At 44.1% G+C, this 26115-nt stretch overlaps 1 protein-coding gene across 1 annotated transcript in view; it reads right to left on the bottom strand.

Annotated features, from left to right (window-relative positions):
* Window positions 1-26115, bottom strand: part of GABRA6 (gamma-aminobutyric acid type A receptor subunit alpha6) — a 267861-nt gene that overhangs the window by 216579 nt on the left and 25167 nt on the right. Inside the window, exon 3 of the mRNA XM_086928835.1 lies at window positions 17951-18018. Coding sequence (XP_086784961.1) covers window positions 17951-18018 — 68 coding nt within the window. The remainder of the gene's footprint in view (window positions 1-17950; window positions 18019-26115) is intronic.

Here is a 26115-nt window from a genome sequence, read left to right as displayed (position 1 = left end):
TCCCTTCTCTTTCCATACTACTCACTGCTAAGCATCAGTTTCAGTGGAAGTGATACTGGGGAAGATTAAAATGGCTGTATGGCCCATCTTAACTTTGGTCTGTGACTGGAAAGTCACAAGAAAAGAGCAGAAGTGAGCGAGATGCTTTGTCACAACTGTTGGATGGAGTTTACCGGAGCGAGGGGTCAAAGAAACCAAGCAGAATGATAACTATTGGACTAGGCCTTTTGGCAGGTTAACCCCTGAACTTTTTGCCTTTTAATATGACATAGTGGTAGTGATTTCTGGTCTCTCCGCACTTTAGCACTGTGGCCCAGTGTAAAGTGCGTGTGCTCTCTGAGTGGTGTGGTGAGATTGGCCTGCCGTCTCATAGGAATGCATGGGGGATATGTGTGTCCATGGTAGCTCCTGATGTGAGAGGAGTACAGGGGCAAGTTTGGTATGTGCGAATTAGTGAGATTAAATGCTGCATGACAGTGTGCGCAGATTTAATGTGTCTAGTGTAGAAGTGCCACTATTAGAAGTTGGCTTTTCTGTGTGCTGAGAGATGTGAAATGCCTGTCTGGCTTGTGGTTGACAGGGGCTGGCTGGTGTGCTTGGCTCCAGGAGCCAGGGTGAGTCTGCCCGGTGGTGAATAGGGAGATCTGCATGTAGATGGGAGGGAGGAGTTGCACCTCGGACCTGAATAGGGCTGTGCCTTCCCTCCACAATGCTGGCTCCACCCCCTGTGGTGCGTCTGATGTCCTTGGCCTGTCCTGTGAATAGGGAGAGGGGCTGAGCAAAACAGTGTGCTCCAGAACCAGTTGCATCTGGTTCTCCCCTTGCCTGCACCTTTGAAGCAAAGGTTTTTGTATACATAAGGAGAGGCTGTGACCCCATGAAAATGTTCTAGTTTTTGGACTTGAATATATCTGGGGCGTGCTGCTGCTGGGGCCCGGGGGAAGGCTTGCATCCCTGGGCTCTGCCCGGCCCCTGGATGCCTGGAGGACTTCTTTTTCTGGAAAGACTTTGGCAGCACCCTTGTGCGCCCTGGAAGCGCTGTGCTGCCTTTCTTCTATTTTGCTCCCAGGAAAGCGTGTGGCTGCGCAGCGCTGATGCGGCAGCCCCTTTTGGAGGGAATCCCCAGCATAGGGATTCCCTCCCCTCCTTGTGAGCCTTGCGGGTGCCCACCCCGCTCATGTTGATATTTGGGTGCAGGTGCCTGCCCTGCAGTATGGCCTCTTATTCTTATTTTTAAATGAAGCAGGTGCCCACCCTGCATCCTCGTTTTTATGATTTGATTAATGCGGGCGCCCACCCCGCTCGTTGGAGTCCTAGTGGGTGCCCACCCTGCATACTAACTTTATTTTTCCTTCTCGAGGGAGCCTACCCCTCATTTTCAGCCAAGAAAATCACCGCCGCGGCCCATGGGGCGAGGCGAAAGTCAGGCAGCCGATGCCTGGAGCGGGGGGGGGACTTCTGCTTGAAGACAGGAAATCCTGCTCGCCGCCGAGATTGTATGTATGAGATCTGCCCGGAGCCTCGCTGGCTCCATTTAGAAGTCCCGGGTCCCAGGAGGGGGCCCGGGTGAAGTGAAGAGGCGGCAGGAGCCGCCGACGGCAGCGCAGGGCTCCCAAGAGGGACAGGGAAGCCCTGCGCCACAAGAGGAGTGTTGCCGGTCCGGGGAACAACGAGATCACCTGCGAGAAGAGACCCCCGCAGACGGGGTGGAGTCCTGCTAGAGCAGCCCGGTGAGTTGAGAAGGGCTGGGGGACTCCGTAGGGGCTAATGTTGGTGCCTGATAAAGGCACAGTGGCAAGGTTGCATTTAGAGCGACCCCAGTTGACAGCGGGCCGCTCCAACGTTCTGCACAATCTATTTGAAGAGCCTATGTGTGGCTCTACCCTGTTCAGAATATTTGACTCGGGCAAAGAGGGGTCCAGGCTTTATTTTTGAGGGGGGTAGTATCGGGGCACTGTTTTTGGTCCCATGATTCCCAGAGCCTCCGTGGCCCCAACGAGGCCCTAGTTGGGTTAGGGCCCATGTTGTCTCTAGCTTTTGTTCCCAGAGCCTAGAGGGCTCTAACGTTTGGCCATATTTACTTAAAGGGCCCAGTGGGGTCCTCAGGGGTCAGTGCTACCCCAGCCTGTGCCTAGTTAGCTCAGTCGCCAGAGTTCTCCCAGGGACATTCTTTATTTTCAGAGCCTAGAGGGCTGCAACGTTTGGGGCAATTATTGCCAGGGCCCATGAGAGCCCATGACCCAGTTGACTTTCACAGCTGCCCAGCAAGTAGTGGGCAGCTGCACTGTTTAGGCGCAATTCTCCAGAGAGTCCCTGAGAGAGACAGAAGTGGCGCAGAGGTGCCAGGCCTTCCATAGCTGCGAAGCACTTAGTGCCAGCTGCATCATTTAGGCCGCCCTGTTATTGTTCTCAGCTGCCCAGCAAGTAGTTGGAAGCTGCAACGGTTAGGTTTTGCGCAGTGGCGCAACCTTGACTTTCGCTGCTTAGGCAGCAGCCCTGACTTTGGGACATAGGGCATTTGAGCCACCTTTCTGAGATAGCCAGTGGGCCAGTCGAATGGTTACATTTATAGGGCGCAAGGCCCTAATGTGATTTATGTGCTAATGCATTTGTTGCTAGGAAATGTATTGTGTATAGTATGTTTTGCGCACCCTGTTTTGATACCTCTGAAGCTGTTGAGAGAGCGCAATTTGAATAAAACGTATATCCGAGTCATATTTACAAGCATATCGTATAAACGTAGGAATGAAATGTATATCGAACGTGAAGTTGACGCTTATAGCATAAAGTTAACAGATGTGACCAAAGTAATATAGGAAATGTATTCTGTATTTACTTTTGAACGTGCATTAGATTTAGAAGGCCCGTATACGTAGTGGGCTAATGTAGGAATGTGTAGAAATGCTCACGAACAGAAGAACGTGCAAAGTGGAATTCATGTACATGTGTAACTAAATGCAGAAACGGCGAGAAATGTAACATGGAGACATGTGCAGGGAGCATATATATAACGATGTAACAAATGAGAATATAAGGTTTATATTCTACGTAATTTGTGTTCTATGTAAAATATATTCACATATAAGCAAAGGATTTGCCAAAATGCGATCATATATAAATGTATGTTAAAGGTTATACTGTGTAGAAGAAGTTTGTAGGAATGTTAGAAGAGTTTAGGTCATTTGTGATTATAACCTGACTGACCAAGGGTTCGCAGGAGTGTAGTCCGCTGTTGGTAATTTAGTGGGCTCACAGGAGTCGTGAATAGCCTTCACTTGAATGTGAGAGCCAAAGAGTCTAGTTCTTGTTAGATTTAAGGTGACAAATGTCGGACGAAGTTTATTGCCTAAACATAAGAGGAGACGATAGGAATTTGAGTCTTGTTTTGAAATGACCATTCACAGGACCAAGAAAGGTTACATGCATAGTTGTAAAGAGTAAAGTTCTGATAAGGTGATAGATTTTGCTCCGAAAGTGTCAAAGGTAAAGTTGAATGAAGTCACCAACAAGAAGACGAAGATGGCGTCTAAGGAGAAAGGTCAACTTAACGGACGACGCGAAGAGACGAAGCCATGGAAAGAGCTAGAAATTACATCATGGGGGAAAGTCCGTGGTGGGCGTCGAAGGGGCGTTCCACCCACACTGTGATTGTGTATTTTAGGGACAGCACCCCGGGGAGAAGATAGCAAGAGCGAAGGCGCAGATGGCCTGAGAGTTAGGAGCGAGCGCTGAGAAAGATCAGAGCGGAAGGGAGCAGTAGGCCGAGGACCCTTAGAGAGCGGATGGGTAGGCAGAGAGGGTACTGCTTCTTAAACTTAAGTTACCTTTAGAGGCTAAGAGAGTTTGAACTTCTTAGGGAGTCAAACTGCTGACACCTTTTTAGGGTACTAGAAACTTGCGAAGTAGGGATGTCACTTAGTATAGAGTAGGGACAGATTTAACTTGATTATTTTTCTCTTTATGTAGATGACGCAACGAGACCACATTGAGTTGATGCTATAATCTGAAGAGATTTGGAGTTGATATTAATTGTATTCTCTCATATATTGATTGAATTTTATCCTGAGAGGATTGTATTTGCAACTTTTCTTAATTTTATATTAAACCTTTTAAACTTTATCAGTCGTAAGTGGTTCTTCAGAGTTGCGTCAGTTTATGGGGTTTATCTAACCTATACAGGGGCTGTCTTTTACTCAACGACAGATAACAAGCGATCCAAAAATGACGAATGAGATAAGTTATCAAATTGATCATAAAAGATATTAAAATCTCATTCCCCGCAGTTGGTAGCAGAGAAAGATGGTTTTCTTCTTGAGGAAGACAACCTAGGTCAAGTTTAGTTTACCCCAAGGTCCCTAGTCATCGACGACCAGAAGAATCCCTGCCGAAGAAGGTGCTGACGGTGCGTCGAGAGAAAAGCAGCAGAATCGGTCGAGAGTGAGTATAAGGGTCATGCGTTGTAAGATTGCGGTGTTTTATGTTGTTCCTGTGTTGTAATGTCAAGCGGAGTTGAATGCCTGTAGTGTGATTGAGGGAAGGTTGTGAGCGCGCGCAACCGGATAAAATCTTATGTCCAGAGAGGGCTTAAGTGGTTCGGGTGTATCGAACACCCAGAGTAATTTGTCTACCATTTAAAGGGGGTCATGAGGTACCATTGATCGCCCACAGACCGATGATAGGGGGAGCGTTTGAGTGAGTGTATGAGTAACGCACGCTGGTCGTACGTTTACTTTGTGTAAGTAACCTATCAGTTGAGGCAAGCGTCTGACCGTCAGAGGGAAGACGTTTCGCCAGTTGAGGTGACAATTACAGTTAGACTGTGGCCGTACAGTCAGAGAAAAGTGATCGCTTGGACGGAAGTAGTCATTTTTCGGCGTATGAATGAAACGCATGCAAGACCGCAAGACGAGTTGAGAAACGAAGGAAACTGCTGCAGAGGGGACAAGTGACGTCAGCGTAGAGCCGCGCTGAGATTGGTCGGTTAGCGTAGAACCGCGTTGGGATAGGCTGATTAGCGAGAGTCGCACAGGGATTGGTGGTTTGTCATCGGGACCTAAACAAAGGAGGGAATTAATAAGGAAAATCGTAGATTATCAAAAATGAAGTGCTTTAAGAGTTTAAGGGCAATCTTTAGGAGAAATAGAAGAAACTTATATGCTGGAGAAGAAGCTCCACCAGAAGGCACACCAGCTTATCATATGGCAGTGAATGTAGGCTTACACTCGATAATGTGGATCTCCGAGTGGAATAGGCTAACAGAAGGGAATAAGGAACTGACGTTTCCAAGATTCTGAACGTTTAAGCTAGAAGTGTTGAACCAACTGAAAGCGGTAATGCTTGCAACGAGACCTCTACCGAGGCCAACACAGTTCGAAGCACTTAGTGCATGGTTTAGAGCAGCACACGAAAGAAATTTAAAGAGGCGCCAAGAAAGAGTGAGACGATCAGTAAAGGCAGTGCAGGATGCGAAATGGGATGAGGAAGCTAAGAAGTGGAGAGTGCAAAAGATAGAAGCAGACAAACTGTTCACCATGATAGAAGCTACGGGAGAAAAGAAACCTCTGGAAGAAGATGAGGATAGCGAGACAGAGGAGGATCTGATAGAGAGACTACTAACAGATAGACCACCTCCATACAACAGCGAAGTCGCAAGCCCCGTACTACAGCAAGAAGACGGAGCTAGATGGGGGGAATATAAATCGATCCCAGTAACAGAGTGGGATACCAAGAAGGATGAGGAAGTACTTCAATCTAGTTCCGAACAGAGAGTAGTAGGAAGATTCGTGGTCCAGAAGGTGCCAGAAACGCAGTATGCAAGGTCGTACCAAATGCCAGACGCTCTACAAGTACCTGTTACCATAGGCCCTATAGTGTCAATCTACAACCCAGAGGGGGTCCAGCAGGAGGAACAGGCGAGATGGGACAGGGAAAGGGCAGAGATGGAGAGTAGGAATAATACGATGAATCCTCAGAGGCAGATACTAGCACCAGTGAGTCGGAGTACCCCATTAGATTCCGCAACGGGTCCCTGGATAGAACAAGGGGGTCAAAGGGGACCAATGGATTTGAGGGGACCAAAACCGAAATCCTATAAGGAATTAAGGGAATATCTGAAAGAATGGGATACTGCCGAAGAGGCTCGGAATAAAAGTTTAGAAACAGGAGCAGAGTGGAGAGACCAGGATAACAAGATCCTCTCTCATTGTGGAGCTGGCGAAAGCAGCCCGGAGTGGGAGAGAGGGAGTCAAGGAAGCAGGAGAGATACTTGCCCTACTACTAGTGGCAATAGGCAAACGTACAACGACAGGAGTGCAGGGTGTGGGGAAGTGCCTCGCGTCACCTTTAGTGAGGGAGAACGAAGGACGCAGGAGTACCGAAATACTTTCAGATGCACACACCATACCCCGGATGAAAATGTGCAACATTGGAATCACGGGAACATGGAGAGTCGCGAAGGGTCTCGCCATGCGTCCGGTGATCAAGAACGAAGTCATGAGAATATAGGGAGTCGCGAAACGTCTCGCCATACATCCGGTGATCACGAACGAGATCGCGGGAGCATGGAGGGCCATGAAGGTCCTTATCGTTTGTTGAGTGACACTAGACAGCAAGCGAGTTACAGTGGATTAGAACAGCACGGAGGATCCTATCTCGTATCTGGAGAAACCGAGCCGAAAAGACGGAATGTAGGGTTGGGGGATGGAGCATTGTTCCACCACACCCCAAGGGAAGATGGAAAAGCTTGGGATCTAGAGAGGTGGGAACAAAGAGATGGAAGAAAAAAAAATCCTCATAACTCACCTGTGCTTAGGCGTAGGGCGCATAGTGGAGGTGAGAGGGATGCAAGAGAACAACCTAGGACTGACGTACTGAGAGCTGAAATAAAAGCAAGACGCATAGATGTAATGAGTTTAAAATCAGACTTGGACGAAATAATTGACGGCACAGTGGCAATAGAAAGGTTAGAGCTGTACGATCCAGACGAAATACTGTTTTTATCTAAGGATGTTACTCGAAAAGCAAGGGCAGCTCATGAAAAGTTATCTGAATTAGCAGAAAAGTATATGATAGACATGTCACGAACAAAAGCCTTACAGGCCAACCATAGGCTGAATTGCACGGATCGGGATCTAGATGAACGTAGAACGATTGGGCTAAGAGTACACATAAGGGAACTAATCATGTGTATTAGAATATGGAGAGATCTGGATAGATGGGAGGAAAAATGGTCCAAGAGGGGATCTGTCAGACGGAGTACACTTGTGAAGTCCCAGGATACAGACCTAATGCGAATGGAAGCTTTCCCTTTGCGAGAAATCGCGAACGGAAACTACGTTCATGTACCCTGGAGTAGGGGGGATTTAGCGGCATTCACTAATTCTTTCCCGAAGCTTAGAGAGAACCCCGTGGAGTGGTACAAGCAGGTAGAGAGATTCGTGAAAATCTCTAAGGTACTGTGGATCGATTTGAACACTTTGTTCGATATCGTGGTACCCGGAGATTTGTGGACGGCATGCAAACTTAGTATTGAATGGCCCGCTTGTGAGCCTCCGAGGGATGCACAGACAGGCGGTCCATCAGACAGAGTCATGGAAAAATACGAGAGAGTAATAACATGGCTAAAAGAGAAAGTGCCGGTGCAAGACATAGACTGGGTTAAGATAGATCGAACAACTCAGGAGCCTAAAGAGACAGTTCACGAGTTCTATGAGAGGTTACTAAAAGCATTTAAACAGTACAGTGGGTTGGACGTAATGGATCCTAAAGACATAGGACAGTTTGTGTCGAAGTTTGTTCTCGGATTGAGACCAGACATAAGCCTGATGATTCAACAACATTTAATCTGCTGGCAGAACAAACCTTTGGATGAGATTCTGAGGTATGCAAGGTACTGTAGCGATGAGATAGATTCAAAGGCAAAGAAGCTTAAGGAAAAGCTGATGTTAGTACAGATGCAAGCAGCTGGAAAAGGTGGACAGCGGCAGCAGGGAACAGGAACGCCAGCAAAGAACCAGAATAACCAGAGCAGAGATGAGGAAGAAAGACCAAGACCGAGAATAGATATCGCAACACTGAAAAGGACAACCAGGTGTCATCAGTGTAATGAGGTGGGACATTGGAGACGCGAGTGTCCGTATAATATTGAGACAGGGGAATTAGAACAGGAGGAGGAAGAGGTACAGAACAACGTGGTTAAGGGAGCAACAGTCCCGAAGGGAAAGTTTATCAAAGGGGGGACTCAGACTCCTCGAGCCCCGTTTCCTCAACCGCCTCGCATTGCAAATGGAGGGAAAACCTATAGACAAATGCCATTGTTCGTAGGAGGAGAAGAATGCTACTACGTTGATCCTCTTACAGGGCAACGAGTGAATAGGGAAGAAGACTGTACTCTAGGAGCAGCCCTGGAGGTAGATCAGAGAGGACCATACGTAGAAGCCGAAGTAGCTGGATGTCCTACGACCTTTTTGGTGGATACGGGGGCCACTAGATCCACGTTGAGATCAGCGGTAGTCTCAGGTCTGCCGATATCAGGAGAGACGATTCAGGTGGTAGGAGTCTCAAACAAGAGGATGACGAATCCACTGACAGAACCAGTGTCAGTGAAGATAGGGAATTACAGTGACGAACATCAGTTTGTGATCTGTGATTCTAGCCCGGTGTGTTTACTAGGAAGAGATCTGTTGTGTAAACTGAATTGCACAATACATTGCACACCTGAAGGAGTAGAAGTGCAGACCAACGATGAGGATGCCGATTTCAAGGTTGTAAACTCGCAGGAATGCGTGGAACTATATCCTACCTTAACAGTGGAGGAGCTTCCACAAGACTTGAGGGAGAAAGTGTCAGCTGAGGTGTGGGATTTTACTGGAGAAGAAATAGGATTGATCAAAGGGGTAGAACCAGTAAAGATCATGGTAAGACCCAATGCCGAGTATCCAAGAACACCACAGTATAAGTTGACACCGGAGACGATTGCAGGAATAAAGCCTGTGATCGAATCCATGATTAAACAGGGAATACTGAAGGAGATCGTGGGTAGTCCATGTAACTCCCCGATTATGGGTTTGCAGAAGCCTAGTGGAAAATACAGAATAGTGCAGGATCTTTGAAAGATTAATAATATTGTTGTCTCATGTTGTCCAGTGGTACCGAATCCATCAGTGATATTGTTTCAGATACCGTTCCAAGCTGAATGGTTCACCGTGATAGATTTGTGCCAGGCTTTCTTTTCGATTCCATTAGATGAAGATAGCCAGTATCTTTTCGCTTTTAAGCTGGAAGATCGCGTTTTAACATGGTGTCGTATCCCTCAGGGGTATACAGAAAGCCCATCGATTTTTAATCAGCTACTGAAGAAAAATCTTGAAAGTCTAGTGCTGCCCAAGAGCTCAGTTCTGGTCCAGTACATAGACGACCTCCTAGTTGCATCAGAAACAGAAGAAGCTTGCAGAGTAGACACCATCACCTTGTTAAATCATTTGGCCGAGAACGGACATAAGGTGTCTCCAAGTAAATTGCAATATTGCCTTACTGAAGTGCAATACTTGGGCCATAGGATTGAAAAAGGAAAACGGAAGGTGTCTCCGGACAGAATAGAGGCGATCATGAAAATGAACGCGCCTAAAACACAGAGAGAAGTCAGGATGTTTTTAGGCATGGTCGGTTATTGTCGACAGTGGATAGCCAACTTCTCACTGAAGGCAAAGCCGTTATTACAGCTGACGCACAAAGGAGTGAGTGATCCGGTACCATGGGACAAAGATTGTTTGATGGCGTTTTTGCAGCTGAGGGAGGACTTATGTCGCGCCCCGGCTTTAGGAATGCCGGATTACACAAAACCATTTTTGCTTTACTGCTGCGAAAGAGAGGGATGCGCCTTAGCAGTTTTGGCCCAGATTCATGGAGATGCGCGTAGGCCAGTTGCGTATTTTTCGGCTACATTAGATCCAGTAGCCGCAGCGTTGCCCAGATGTCTCAAATCCGTTGCTGCAACGGGTGTCAGCATTGAAAGATCTGAAAGCGTGGTAATGGGACATCAGTTAGTGGTGTATGTACCGCATTCTGTGGAATTGTTAATGACCAGGACTAAGACTCAGCATCTGACGAATAGCAGGCTCACACGCTACGAGCAGGTCATATTGGCTGCCGAGAATGTGACCCTAAAAAGATGCTCCGTCTTGAATCCTGCAACTTTGATGCCACTTCCAAATGATGTGGATGATGAAATTTGTACAGATCATGATTGCCTTGATGTGACTGAACTATGCACCAAACCGAGACCCGATATCGTAGATGAGCCATTGACTGACCCCGATGAAATTTTCTTTGTTGATGGTTCATGCGTAAGAGACGATATTGGTCAGCTGAGAGCAGCTTATGCAGTTTGTACAATCACCAGAGTTGTAGAAGCCGCTTGCCTGGAAGGAGTACACTCCGCTCAGGTAGCTGAAATTATTGCTTTGACGCGTGCCTGTTTAGCAGGTAACAAAATTCGAGTCACCATATACACCGATAGCCAGTATGGTTTCGGGGTAGTTCACGATTACGGGCAGTTATGGTCTCAAAGAGGTTACATGACCTCCTCGGGTTCTCCCATTAGGAATGGAGAATTCGTGAGACTATTGTTAGATGCATTGCAAGGACCATCAGCTATTGCGGTTGTCAAATGTGCTGCGCACACGAAGAATGTAGACTTTGTGTCGCAGGGCAATCGCTATGCCGACGAGGTAGCGCGTTACTGCGCAGAACAAGGATATTCTCACACTGATGTGAAAGTGGGGGGAATCCAAGAAAGAACTGAATTGACAATGTTGTTAGACACTGTAGATACGTGGGATGAGCTAAGGAGTGTTCAGGAGAATGCACCAGATGATGAGAAAAAGGGCTGGGAAACAGCTGGGTGTATAAAGAGCGAAATGAACTTTTGGATCTCCGCCGATGGGAGAGCAGTTCTACCAAATGAACTTGTTAGTCCAATGGCAAGAAAATTGCATGGATCAGCACACATAGGTAGAGATGCCATGGTGAGAGTATTCAGACAAACGTGGTTTAATCCTAAATTTAGAGTAGCGGCAGAAGCAGTATGTCAGCGATGTGCGATCTGTCAGCAACTAAACGTAGGAAAGAGAACACCAGTCACATTGAGTCACATTGGGAGGTCTGGGGGGCCTTTCAATAGGATGCAGCTTGATTTCATAGAAATGCCTAAATGCAATAGACTCAGATACGTTTTAGTGATTGTCTGTATATTTTCTAGATGGGTTGAAGCTTACCCTACACGTAGATGCGATACACTTACAGTAGCAAAACTGTTACTTAGAGAGTTAATACCGAGGTTTGGGGTGCCATCCTCTTTGGAATCGGACAGAGGAACTCATTTCAACAGCGAAATAGTGAAGATGCTATGCTCAGCTTTGAGTATCGATCAGAAGCTCCATTGCAGTTATCGACCAGAAGCTTCAGGGATTGTAGAACAAATCAACAGCACCATAAAATCCAGACTTGCCAAAGTTTGTTCATCAACATCCCTGAGTTGGCCAGACGCACTACCAGTGGTTCTTATGAGCATACGTAGCACACCAGATAGAAAAACAGGTCTCTCTCCACATGAAGTGCTAATGGGGAGAGCTATGAGATTGCCATCGGTTCCGACTGCAGCGTTATTGAACATCACAGACGACTTGATCTTGGACTACTGCAAGGGACTATCTGATGCCATTAATTCTGTGTCCCTCCAGGTCCAGGCTGCAGAGGTTCCATCAGCACAAGACTTGTGCCATGACCTGAGTCCGGGGGACTGGGTTTTGGTGAAAAAGCATGTCAGGAAGAACTGCTTAGACGTGCGTTGGCGAGGACCATTTCAAGTCATACTTGTCACGAACACTGCAGTGAAGTGTGGATGTCTGCCAAATTGGATACATGCTTCACATACTCGAAGAGTGCCAACCCCTCTAGAAGAAACAGCTCCTCTCTCGGATGAGAATCCAGCGGAAAGCGGAGAAGCCATAGAGGGGGAAAGCCAAGCTGTAGAGGTGATTGAAGAGGCTGAGACTGTGTCAGAACAGGTCGACGAAGGTCAAGACACCAGTGAGACCGAAGTCGCCTCAGGAGAAGAAAGTAACTGGGAGATCGAATCGGATACTGAACAAGCTGAGAGTGACCAAGAGACAAGTCCAAGAACGAGGAGCAGGAGGACAAGGAGTGACGAAGCAAGTTGGCCAGAGAGAAGGAGAAGGCCAAGCTTAAAAGCACCACAAGAAAGTACCCTTGTCCCAATCTCTGAAGAATCAGACCAAGAAGAGGAAACTACAGACTCAGGCACGGAGAGTCCAAGAAGATCGAGGAGGGTACGTGTGCCCTGCAGAAGGTACGCCACCCCAGAGTGGACTTATCTAGCAGATGTCTTGGGGACAGAAATCTGGGAGAGTGAGAGAAGTGAAAGTAATCGATCTCGATCCATTTGTGGCAGTGGAGATATGGATGTTGACGCCTGGACTCGAGACTGAGGGGTTACTGACTTTCACACTTCCCATACCCCCATACTTGAGTCGGATTAAAGACCTAGTGCTAAATCGATTACAGTTTCCAACTTTTGGTCATCAAATACCAGAAGAAGAAGAAAAAGTCATTCGTTTGGAATTATTGGAACTTGTTATTAAAGCTGCAGGTACGAGAATAATTGTTGATGTATAAAGACTTTTGTGTTAGAGTTATAAAAAAAAAGAAGATAACCTAGCGCTGAGTGGAAAGAAGAATAAAATTAGGGATTACATTTAGAGGACGGAGAAGGGTTAGGGTTGTCTGTTGTTAAAGATAAAGAGACATTGTTGCGAAAAAGAGACTTTGATGATAAAGAGCACTTTACAAACTGAGAAGAAAATAAAGCAAACCAAGGACTGAAAAAGAAAAACTCTTTCGCAAAAGAAGGAGTTACGCTGTTTGATAACATGGAGAACGACAACCCAAACCGAAAAGCCAAATGCATAATAGGTACACTTATAGCAGTAGTAATTTTTCTCATAATTACAGTAGTGACCATATCATACATAGTAGGACATGAAACTGATAAAGCAACAGCAGATGTAAAACCTGTAACGATTTTGAAACCTGCTCTTGATGGGAAGAAGGAGGAGAGCAATGTTATCCGTGAAAAAGCGTTACTGGTAGATGAAGCTCGTAGATTACATGTAGACGAGTCACAGGGAAACTTTAGGTCAAATGCATATGCTAAACTATTGTACGAGTATATCGATGCCATGGAGGCCAAAGATTGCTATGTATGTATGCAATTGCCGGCTTCTGTAGATGAGGGCATCAGATATCATCATCTCCCACTAACTTATGAGATAACATGTAGTTTATTGCTTAGTATGTTTTATGGTAGAGAAGGATTTGAGTACTACTTTTCAAATTATGATTCGGTACTGCCTGAAGTTTCGAATTATAGGCAGATGAATAAGTGGGATTATTACAAAAAGGAGGATAGACTAGCCAAATTCTTCCTTCCTTGGGATACATTAGATACATCATACGCACGCAGAAATAATCTGACTTGCAAAGTGTCAGAGATTGAGAAAAAGTTCATAGGACAAGTAGATGACCGATACAGAAGGCAGAAGATTATAAAAATGTCAGGACAGTGGAAAACTGATTGGACCGAAGAAGAGAAGGCACATAAAAGGAAAGGGAGCAATGGTCCAATAGCTTTGGATAGAACGCAGAAAGGAAAGTTATGTTTAACTCGAAGCAAGACATATTATGAGAATGTATTTGTAGGTGAAGTTAATTGCGAACATGCTTTTCGATTAGAGTACTACACGAAGGATTTTATGAAGGAGATGCAAGTGATTCCTAATGTATATTTTGTATGCGGAAGAAATGCTTATGTAAAACTGCCTGACAATTGGTATGGTTCGTGTTACTTGGCAATTGTCTTCCCCAAAATATATCATGCCAAGGATTTAGCGATCATAGAAGGAAAGGCTTCGACAAAAACGAAAAGAGAAGTAGGAGATGCAGAAGTAGTAGGAGACGTATTTGGAGCGATGTTTCCTATGTTAGGTTTAATACTTAACGATGTTAAGATCAGGAGACTAGCTACAGTTGTAGATAGATTATCTGCAAGTACTGCAAGGTCATTAATGTTAATAGAAGGTGAGATGCAATCGATTAGAGCAATGGTTCTTCAGAATCGACTTGCTCTTGATGTGCTATTAGCAAAAGAAGGCGGAGTTTGCAAGGCTTTGAAGGTCCATGAATGTTGTACTTATATTCCTGATAATTCAAAACCACTTGAGAAGGTCATAAGAAACATTACACAGATTCATCAAGAAATTGAAGATTTGACAAAAATAAATGTTTGGGAAAAAGTAGGTCATGGAGTAGGAAAGGTTGGAAGTTGGTTTGCCAATCTTGGTAAAAGCATAGTATGGTATATATTAAAACCTGTATTAATGTCTATGAGAGAACAAGAAAGGAGATTAGCTGCTTTACAAGATCAACAGTATAAAAGTTTGAGAGCACTTGAAATGATGAAAAGAGGAAATGATGTAACTAGTTCTGTTTAAAGGTGCTATTCAAATTGCATTTAGTGATGACTCCTAAAAGTCATCAAAGGGGGGAACTGAGAGAGCGCAATTTGAATAAAACGTATATCCGAGTCATATTTACAAGCATATCGTATAAACGTAGGAATGAAATGTATATCGAACGTGAAGTTGACGCTTATAGCATAAAGTTAACAGATGTGACCAAAGTAATATAGGAAATGTATTCTGTATTTACTTTTGAACGTGCATTAGATTTAGAAGGCCCGTATACGTAGTGGGCTAATGTAGGAATGTGTAGAAATGCTCACGAACAGAAGAACGTGCAAAGTGGAATTCATGTACATGTGTAACTAAATGCAGAAACGGCGAGAAATGTAACATGGAGAAATGTGCAGGGAGCATATATATAACGATGTAACAAATGAGAATATAAGGTTTATATTCTACGTAATTTGTGTTCTATGTAAAATATATTCACATATAAGCAAAGGATTTGCCAAAATGCGATCATATATAAATGTATGTTAAAGGTTATACTGTGTAGAAGAAGTTTGTAGGAATGTTAGAAGAGTTTAGGTCATTTGTGATTATAACCTGACTGACCAAGGGTTCGCAGGAGTGTAGTCCGCTGTTGGTAATTTAGTGGGCTCACAGGAGTCGTGAATAGCCTTCACTTGAATGTGAGAGCCAAAGAGTCTAGTTCTTGTTAGATTTAAGGTGACAAATGTCGGACGAAGTTTATTGCCTAAACATAAGAGGAGACGATAGGAATTTGAGTCTTGTTTTGAAATGACCATTCACAGGACCAAGAAAGGTTACATGCATAGTCGTACAGAGTAAAGTTCTGATAAGGTGATAGATTTTGCTCCGAAAGTGTCAAAAGTAAAGTTGAATGAAGTCACCAACAAGAAGACGAAGATGGCGTCTAAGGAGAAAGGTCAACTTAACGGACGACGCGAAGAGACGAAGCCATGGAAAGAGCTAGAAATGACATCATGGGGGAAAGTCCGTGGTGGGCGTCGAAGGGGCGTTCCACCCACACTGTGATTGTGTATTTTAGGGACAGCACCCCGGGGAGAAGATAGCAAGAGCGAAGGCGCAGATGGCCTGAGAGTTAGGAGCGAGCGCTGAGAAAGATCAGAGCGCAAGGGAGCAGTAGGCCGAGGACCCTTAGAGAGCGGATGGGTAGGCAGAGAGGGTACTGCTTCTTAAACTTAAGTTACCTTTAGAGGCTAAGAGAGTTTGAACTTCTTAGGGAGTCAAACTGCTGACACCTTTTTAGGGTACTAGAAACTTGCGAAGTAGGGATGTCACTTAGTATAGAGTAGGGACAGATTTAACTTGATTATTTTTCTCTTTCTGTAGATGACGCAACGAGACCACATTGAGTTGATGCTATAATCTGAAGAGATTTGGAGTTGATATTAATTGTATTCTCTCGTATATTGATTGAATTTTATCCTGAGAGGATTGTATTTGCAACTTTTCTTAATTTTATATTAAACCTTTTAAACTTTATCAGTCGTAAGTGGTTCTTCAGAGTTGCGTCAGTTTATGGGGTTTATCTAACCTATACAGGGGCTGTCTTTTACTCAACGACAGATAACAAGCGATCCAAAAATGACGAATGAGATAAGTTATCAAATTGATCATAAAAGATATTAAAATCTCATTCCCCGCAGTGTTTTATGACTATGAGGTTGTTTTACCTATCTTGGTTTATGTTAGGGAGATTATACTTCCCTGTGTGATTTACGCCTCTAGTGTAATTTTTACTTAGGTGGTTAGGGTCTAATGTATTTAAACTTGTTGGATACTGTGCATAATGTAGTTTATGTCACAGACTGTTGCAAAGTACAGTGATTACCAGTGTTTACTGGTTGTAAGTTCTATGACCTATTTTACTTGTACGTTTATGATCTAGTTCCCTTTTACCAAGTTCACTCTGTAATGATTCTGACAGTGGTCCATGTGGCCCTGTCAGGTGTACATAATCCCTTGTAAATATTGCCCCGTACCAGTTGGCACAGTGTACATAATGTGTTTACTATTCTAATGTGTTTTGAGAATACAAAGGCTATTTTTGATATAACCTTGTGTGGAGTTCCTTTTGTGGGGGGCCTGGGATGTTGTTGCGTGCGTGCGCAAATGCTTTACACATTGCCTCCGGGATAAACCTTACTGCTTGTGCCATGCTACCAAGGGGGTGAGCAGGGGTTATCTTTGGAGTGTAACTCCCTTGCCCTGACTAGAGTGGTGGTTTCTGCCTGGCTTTTGCGCAAGCCTTAGCCAACCAGAGATCCCATTTCTAACAATAAAGAAGAAAAAAGAGATTCCAACTGTGAAGAAAAAACTACCTGTCGAATTGGGTGCAAAGAAGGAAGACAACATGAGGCAAATAATGTAGACGGAAAGTAAAGGAGATACAAATAAGGTACAAAAGAAAACTGGAAAGATGGAAGGATCGATGGAAAAGCGGAAAGGGAAAGAAGGAAAGAAAGATGGAAGTGAAGGGAGGAGAAAAATGTAAAACATGTAGGAGATATGTAAAGAAAGGATTCAAGAAAAAAGAGGAAGGAAAAACTTCTAGAAAAGGGGAAAGAAGCTGGAAAATTGGAGGAATTGATGGAATTAATGGGAATAAGGAAAGAAATAGGAAAAGAAAAAATAAGAGGTATTAGAAGTGATTATGAAAAGCAATGAAAGATGAAGGAAAAAGAACAATCGAAGAAGGGAAGAAATGTGAATCACGGAGCGCCTTCATAGGAAGAATCGGGATCCCCCACGTTGCTCCCTGACCTAGTGCCATTTAGTTCAAAGTGGAAGGTATTTTTATTTTTCTGGCTACCCCTTTGCTCACTGACTCTTCTTACTGTGGCAATTACTCCCAATTACCTACTGTGAAACCTTGCATTGATTCTTCTCGCACTTGACTTTTGTTTTAATGCCATCACTCCATCCGTTAGCGCTCTAAATGTAATTATCTTCCAGTCTCCCATTCACTTGCTAAGCAGATTTTGAACTTGTTTTTACAAAAGAGCCTTGCCATTACTTCTTGTAAAGTGCCTTCGTTTTTTGTTTTGGCTGTGTGCTGTTAATGCACCCAAGGAAAATAAGGTCAAGAAATTGCGAACTAGCTGCGAAAATAAGTCTCGTCCTGAATGTTATTGTTATCGATACTAAAGCTGATTAAATTCTGTAATCTGCTCTAAAGTAGTCGACTTAGAAAGCTGCATGATGAAGGAGGAAAGAAATGTCACCAAGGCAAGGGTTAAACACTGGCTACATGCTAATACGATTTAACTGCAGACTTGACAGATAAGGACGTATGTCAGGCAAACACTGGAAGTGAAATACAAAGCATGGCGTGATGACATAGAATAATAAACATGCCCACTTACCATCTCTATATCTGAGACTGGGCCAAAGCTTGTCACATAAATATCCGTTTTGACTTCTGTAGCTGAGCCTGCAGAAAAATCAGATACACGTGGCACATGAAACATATGGGGAAGAGCAACATGTGTTAATGTACAACACCTACACTGTTAAATATTTGCTGGGCGCCCCGGGGGCAGATTTACGATCTAGCATGATCGGGTGTTCTAGTGCTACCCCATTATTTAGGGTTCAGTGGCCATAAAAGGGGAGCCTCATTCCAACTCTGACGGACCTCAGTTTACAGGACCATGGGCCAGATGTATGAAGCTCAAATGGGTTCGCAAACGCCGAAATTCGCCGTTTGCGAACTCATTTGAGCAAAATGGTATGTATGTAGCAAATTTCAGTGCAAAATAAGGAATTGCAATTTTGTGATTCCTTAGTTTGTGATTGCATTTAAGGAGTCGCAAAGTTTGCGATTCCTTAAATGCAATGTATGATGCAAAAAAATTTGCTAATTGTCCCTAAGGAATCGCAAATTACCACCAACTTCAAGTTGGTGGTAATTTGCGAATTTCTTCAAAAATGCCAATTTTTTATTTTTAAAAGTGCCATGTGATGCACATACATGCCCTTAGGGCATGTATGTGCACCACATGTGCACCCATGCTTATTTCAGGGGTGTAACAGGGTGTCCTTTGGACACCATTGCACCCTTGAAATTATTCTCAATTTGCAAAAAGCAAATTGTGAATCGCAAATTGAGAATAATTTCACATTCATTCCTATGGGCCTCCTGACTCATAGAAATGAATGGGAAATTATTCCTTAATTGCGAGTAGCAATTTGCTAATCGCAATTAAGGAATTTTAAGAAATTGCTAAAAAATAGCGAATTTCTACATACGTACCATTTTGCAATTCTCAAATAGCGATTCCTTAAAAATCGCTATTTGAGAATCGCAAAAGTGTATCTTGATACATCTGGCCCCATGACCCGCCTCAACAGCTGCATCAGTGCGAAGAATTGTGTTACCACTGTTGTCTCTTTATATGATACAGTGACATTCTTCACTTCGCTATCCTGACTCCAGGGATCCCCTGGTAACACTGGCAGTTACCTCCTCTTCCCCCATCAAGGATCTTGTTATTCTGATTAACCGGCAGAGTCCTAGAGGCTGCAAATTAACACTTTTAGGGAAAATAGCCATTGTAGCTACAACTGACACTATTATCGGACGATTGAATCAAATACGCCTTTGGCTAAATCTGAGTGCCCAGGTCTCCAGAATCCCCGTCCTGAAGAGACCCCAAAACACGAGAGGGTCAAAACGCCGTCGACACCAAAAACGGTCCTAGAATACTAAAAATAATCTGTAGAATGATGGATCAAAATCAGATTCCCTGAAAGACTTCCTTTACCATTCCAATAACCAATCACTTTTCTTTGTATTCACTGCAAACACTGTTGGTTATGGTCACTACTCTCGGGCACAGGAGTCACGTTTTTGATATTATGTAGTATATAGCGTGAATGCACAAGCAGTTTCTATTTTTCTAACTACTGTTATTGCAAATAAAAATACGCCCATTATCGGCTTGGGTGGACACAACAGAAGTACTGTTGGGATTTTTTCAATCCTGAGATAGATTCATCACCGCAATCAATGAAATGATATCACTAGAATTGTACATTTATTTACTCTAACTTCCTACTATCTTAGGCGCAAGAAATGAATACTTCTTGCATATTTTTCATTTTTTCATTGTAATGAGTTCCTTGTGAACAACTGTATTTTTGCTGATCATAAAAGGGGAATAACAAGCTATAGTAGTTTTACCACATATATTTGCATGTGTTTTCACTGTAAGTGCAAAATGGAATGTGATATTATCTTATTTAAGTAGGACAGTTTTTCCACATTAATCGAAATTAGGGAGATGGGAGAAATTTACACTTATACTAACACCTCACCTGCCTACCATTCCCACAGTCCTCTAAACAGGGTCAAATATTGACGAAAAGCAAGTGTTGGCAATTGTGCTCCAAACTATTTCCAAATTAAACTTTTTATTGGTTGTGTAACACTTTTTCTTGGATCTCCACAGTCACAAGGACCACTTAGCAATATCTAGAACAGATTTCTAATGTTCCGTACAGTCCACATTATAAGGTACTTTGTCTTCATCATAATGTTAGCCACCTACCCCTCCCGCCAACCCATAGGCTTCTTGATTTCAGAAGAGAGGTTGTGCATCTTGGGATGAGACACAGTGAGATAATTATATAAAGTCATAAGACCACAACCAATACAAATACCATGAAGGAAATGCACTATCAATACTGGGCACCCAGGTTTAACACAATAATTGCTCATGCTATTTGACTGACCTCAAACTTTTTTTGCATGAGCAATGGTATTAGGATCGGGTGGCAGTTGGGTCAATCCCCTATATGGGATCCAGAGGGCACTTAAAAACATGCCAAGAAGTTCCTTAGGAAGCCGTACTCCATAAGAGGTCATGTTTAGGATGAGAATCTGAGTACCCGACCTCGATTATGGCAGCACAGTGGCGGATGAAAAATCATTTGACATCGTTTGGCTGTTTTACAGGAACTCAATGAATACCGTGCCCTACCAAGCAACTTCTAAGTACAACACACTGCCATTGGGGAAGTATAAGCAGTTTCGGCAAGACCTGCCAATGTCTCGAAAATCGGGGATCAGGTCAGAGAAAAAATTGTGAACAAGAAATAATTTGGGCCATCTTACGGAGCACCTGCACCTGTCCCGGCTGTCGAAGGAACAAGAACAGTACTTCTTCAGCCTCTTGCCAGCAAAAAACAAAAGAGATTCATCTCCATTGATCTGATCAACCCACACTATGTGGGTACTGAACAGCAGGCCATGTGGGCTCCCAAATAGCCGCCAATCTCCTCTCTCTACCATACAGGAAGTTCAGACAGAAAGATTAATAACATTTGAATATTTTACTGTATGAAGCAACAATTACGGAATGGAACTTGTGCCTATTGAAATTTAACTACAAGAAAATACAAATGAAATACAGATAAACATTTGGCCAAATACCAACATCTATGTGAATATGTCTCACAACGAGTCATCTGCTTGTTCAACAAAACCTGCTGAGGTACCAAAGATAGATCGTACTTTGCCTGGCTACTTCATCGGTTTTGACACCTTTTCTCTGGATCCGAGTGAGCCTGAGTCACCACCAGCTCCGTTTTCCCTCAAAGACAAATTATATGAAATCTACCTTTGGCTGGAAAAGACTTATTTTGTTTCTACCTGGCTACAGTTCTAGATTGCAGTTGGTTTACTCTTCCTAGTCCTTTGGATAGGTGTGCTGACTGTCTTTTTCCTGTGAACCTGGCCCGGAACCACATACGTCATCTCATCATGAACAAAGAGACCTTCCCTTTGTGAAAATTACAGCAGTTCCGATTCGTAAGGGAATAGTATGGGATAGGGTTTCATATGATGTATTTGGTCCCACTGATCTTTTAACCCGTTCAATTGTGAGGACGGCCCCCATCTGTCCCAGGAGACGGTGAGCATGCGGGGAGGATGGATGGGGGCTGTCCAAACCCCGCCCACTGATTAAAATGCCCACACCGCGGCGGAATTCGCACTGCGTTAATACCACATGTATTTAACATTTTTTTGAATGATATCATCACCACCTGTACATTCTCTGATGATTGGGACTTTGAAACTGTGAATAGTATGCTGTCTAATTTATAATAATCTGCTGCATTCTCTAAACACGCATTGTATGATGATACATCTGATTTTGATACCATGTACTGTTACCAACATTATTGTCATCATTTCTTGCACAAAACAAGTATTCCACGTAATGTTTTTACTTACCATCAATGGGAATATTGCCCAACACCACCAAAAGCTGGTTCACAAAAGTTTGCTTATTTTTCTGGGTTTAACACTTCAGACCCGACCTCATATTATTATAAGGTTGCATCTACACCAGCAAAGAAAAATATGCTCATGGATATAATACAGATAAACTCTGCTACCTTTATTTCACAGCTGTCTTAACAGGGTTTTGACTTTTGGAGGGACACCATGGACACAAAATCTGTCTGGGGGACAAAGATTGGCAAGTGGGGGGAGCTGAGGCAATATTTAGAGCATGTTTCATGCCATGGCAGATTATCCTACTGAACGAAACCATGCAACAGACTTCTTGTCTTGGCCTAGCTAAAATCAAGGACTTGAACACACCTTGTATTCCCTCACTTTCAAACTTTGAGGGATTGTCAAAACAATATAGAACATAGTGGCGGTACCCTAGATGACATTATGCATGAAGTTTCATACAATTGATCAGGTCCTAATTGTGAGGGATGGTTAGTTTGGCCTATCGACACAAAAAGGTGTCAGTCATAATTTATGGGTACAACTGAAGGGTTTAGTATCCATGGGCCGGACCAACGCCATGTAAAACGAGAACTTCTGGGGTTGGTAACGTCCTACATCATTGGGAAATTATGCCTAGATTGGCTAAGAACCTCAACACTGTCGCAGGTAAAACAACACTTATCCTTACTCTCAGATGGCATGGCTTTAATACATTTTTTTCTAGGTACCCAGAAACCACGTAGTAAATCCTTCTTATATGCTATTTAAAACAAAGTTTGGAAAATCTCTCAATAGGAAGCTACAGAGACGTTGCAAGAAATTGACAGAGATAACATAGAAACGGCCTTGGCAGTGGTATACCGTGGCATGACCACACTATCATCCAGGATTTATTCACTGGGCAACATTGTGTCTTCCGCTATAGATATAATGTAACAGGATCTGTCCATCCTACAACATGGGCAATCGCAGGTACGATCCATTCTAAAATGAAGCTGGATGCTACAATCATTGCGCTCTGGTTATGTGCCCTGATGATAGATTAACAGTACGTTGTTTATCTCTACTTATAATTTCTCAGAAAGGAGGGCTACAATGGAACAAAGAGATGCAAAATAAACAATGCTGCGCATTGAAAATTTGGACGAATTACCTTTCACTGTGGCTGAGTCACCTTCCAATGAATGGTTAATCCATGGCCATATAACATTGCCAGTGACAATATTTCAATTTCAATAGTGTTTACAATACCAAGTAGGCAGGTATGATGTGCTGGGGAAGGAATGCATCCATAAATCTTGTGAATTACCATACAGATTCAGATGTAGGAATTGGGACACAAGTATTTCTCAGCGGTACAGACTGCAGGACTTCGTTAAGTTGGTCTCTAATTTGTCAGGCTATTATGCTTCACTGAGCCTGTGATGGTTCAATCGCAAACTTATCGTGTCACTTAAAAGGGTCCGCATCTGCTGTGGTTCATCCTGTGTTCAAGCTGCTCTCGAATGGGAGTTACTTAATGCTGAATGAACAAGGTTGTTGTGAGATGCTGCCAGGCATTTCATATCTGGTCACAGTAAGTTCCAGGGTTACTTGGTGTATGCAAGTATTGTTTCCACTGACCCACACAGTCAGGGAGGTGCCATTATGGTCTTCAGTGAAAGTTTGTTTTATATAATTTGAGCTGACTGAAAGCCATGCTTTTACAGAAGGATGTAGCGTTAACCTCAGCCCAAGACACTTTGGATCTTCAGGTTACAAGGGCCTCAGATGAGATACAGGCACTAGTATGGATTAACATCCTGCTCCATTTCTGGTAAATGATTCACAGTATCTTTAACATGGCTGATATGAAGGGAATTGTACACCTATTTAAGAACATACCTTTCAGATATTCTTCAGAGTGATTCCAGCTTTCATACACTCCATATTAGGAAGCGTTTTTGGAGGGCTCCCGCTGGTCCTGCTACTGGTAATGGGTATCCTGGTTTTAGTATTCCTGCTACGCAATGGACGTACTTAACACCAAAGAGGTGGAAAAAGCACTCTTGGAGTAACATTACTGTGAACGCATGGTACTCAATCTGGGCACACCTCAGCTTCCTGTACTAGGCGAGCATTAATTCCTATCATTCAGACCAGTATGGATTGACTGCATATTGCCTGGACTCTGCTGCTTCTTCTGCGGACAAGAATGTGTGTTGGACCTCTGCCTAACAATTCCATTGGTTGCGCCTCCAGACACAGACGTACTGCTGAACCTGTTAAAGGCCCGGGTAGCACAGTGCCCTCAGTGTATTCCCATGTTGATGTCAGCATTCTTAGAGAGACCTAGGGATGCTTCAGCTCCTGTTGTAATGGACACTGGCTCTACGGCAAGTACACAGACTTCGGATGTTTCAAATGCTTCATCAGCATCGGCTGTTGGAACTGGAGAAGACCACCTTTGCTCTATTGACCTGATCCATGAGGTGTTACAAGCAACGGCGTCTGCAAAAGCATGCAGCAGTGATGTTGCATCTACCTCAAAGGACACAAAAACATTTGCTGAGCTGGGAGCATGTCGTCCTTTTTCGAAAACAACATAAATTGATATTCGAAAACATAATTTTGGGTTTGTCTTGCCTCTCTGCTCTCACTGAGCACCATGGCTTTTGATATACTAAGTTAGTCTAACATTACAGTGACTATTTAGGGGACTTATAGAGCATTGTGTACATTTATATCATACCATGTTTTTAGTTGTTTTTAAAAACATAACCTTTTTCCTATATTCATCCTACCATTAATCCACATAACGGTATTTGATGCTGAGCTTTTACCTAGGTAGGTGCTGCATACATGTTGTGTGGTTTTCTCTGAAAAAATTGCCTCATTTATTATGCATGAGGATTCTCAGTATCACAGCAGGATTACCATCTCCTACATAATAACTCTGTATTAGGGTGATCACTATCATCATCCATGGCTGACCTGCCCACAGTGCCATGACACATCTTAGTAGACCCCTGTTAGAACTGGGGGTCTCTAGTTGGCAGAGGTAGGTACCACTGTCCAAATAGGGACCCTTGCTTCTAGTCAGGACAAGGAGATAACCCTCTCAGATAACCCCTGCTCGCCCTCAAGGTAGCTTGGCCTGAGCAGTCTAGGCTAACCAGAGGCAATGCGTAACGTATTTGTACCAACACTCACAGTAACACAGTGAAAACACCACAAACTGATTCCACAACAGTTTAGGAAAATAAAGATATTTATTCTAAACTACACAAGACCAAAACGGCAAAAATCCAACATACACAGTTCAAGGATATGGTTTCAAAAGAGTTCTTCAGGTTGTAATCAAAGTTCTTTAAGTTGCGTTAAAATAATCCACAGATGCGTGAAAAGTTCACAGTTGCGTCACGTTTACTCACAGTACCTTTTAGATGCAACAAAGTTCCACAAGCAGGAAGCTGGTGCGGTGGAAACAAGCGATGCGTCACTCCTGAGACCCTGGGGAGGCGATGCGACAGCCCCGCTGCAGCAGCGGGCGTGTTGCGACGAATCCGGTCTGTATGGGGAGGAAGGCCGCTTGCGTAGATTCCGGTGCGTAGGTTCCGTAGGAAGTCTGTTCTCGCAAAGGCACGATGCGATGATCTCGTAGGGGCTGCGACGATCTCCGGGGCGACGATGCGCGGTCCAGCGGTGATCCTCTCTCTCGCAGCTCCTCGATGTGATGGTTCTGCGACGATGCTCGCAGCGACGTGATGCGGTCCGCAGGCAAGCGGTGCGGCGATCTCACCCAGCGACGACAGGCTCTGCGACGACACTCGCAGCGATGTTCGATTCCCCCGCACCGGTCTGGTGCGCTCCGCAAACGAAGGGTGCGACGGCTCCGGCAGCGATGTCAGGCGCTGCGCTGATCTCGACCTTCGTAGCGGCGGGAAACTTCTCGCACTGTCGGGGATGCGCTCCGCAAGCGAGCGATGCGACACTTTTCAGCTTCACAAGTTCTCAGCTTAGTCTCAAGCTTCCCAGCTCAGATTCAACCTCCAGAGGCCCCACAACTGGATCAAGCACTCTAGGAAGGACAGAACTCTCTCAGCAGAGTTCAGGGAGACTGGGGGTGAAGTCCTTTTGTTCCTGGGACTTCAAAACAGGGAGCCAGCTCTTCTCAGGCCCTTGGAGATTCCTTACAAGACAGGGGACACAGCTCACAGCAAAGTCCTTCCCCTCTCCTTGGCAGAGAAGCAACAGCAGGTCAGTCCAGCAGAGCAACAGCAGGACAGTCTTCCTTCTTCA

Source organism: Lissotriton vulgaris, chromosome 7 (assembly GCF_964263255.1).
Source record: "Lissotriton vulgaris chromosome 7, aLisVul1.2, whole genome shotgun sequence".
Taxonomy (NCBI): domain Eukaryota; kingdom Metazoa; phylum Chordata; class Amphibia; order Caudata; family Salamandridae; genus Lissotriton; species Lissotriton vulgaris.
Note: the sequence above shows the minus strand (reverse complement) of the source record. Positions and strands in the feature narration are given on the sequence as shown.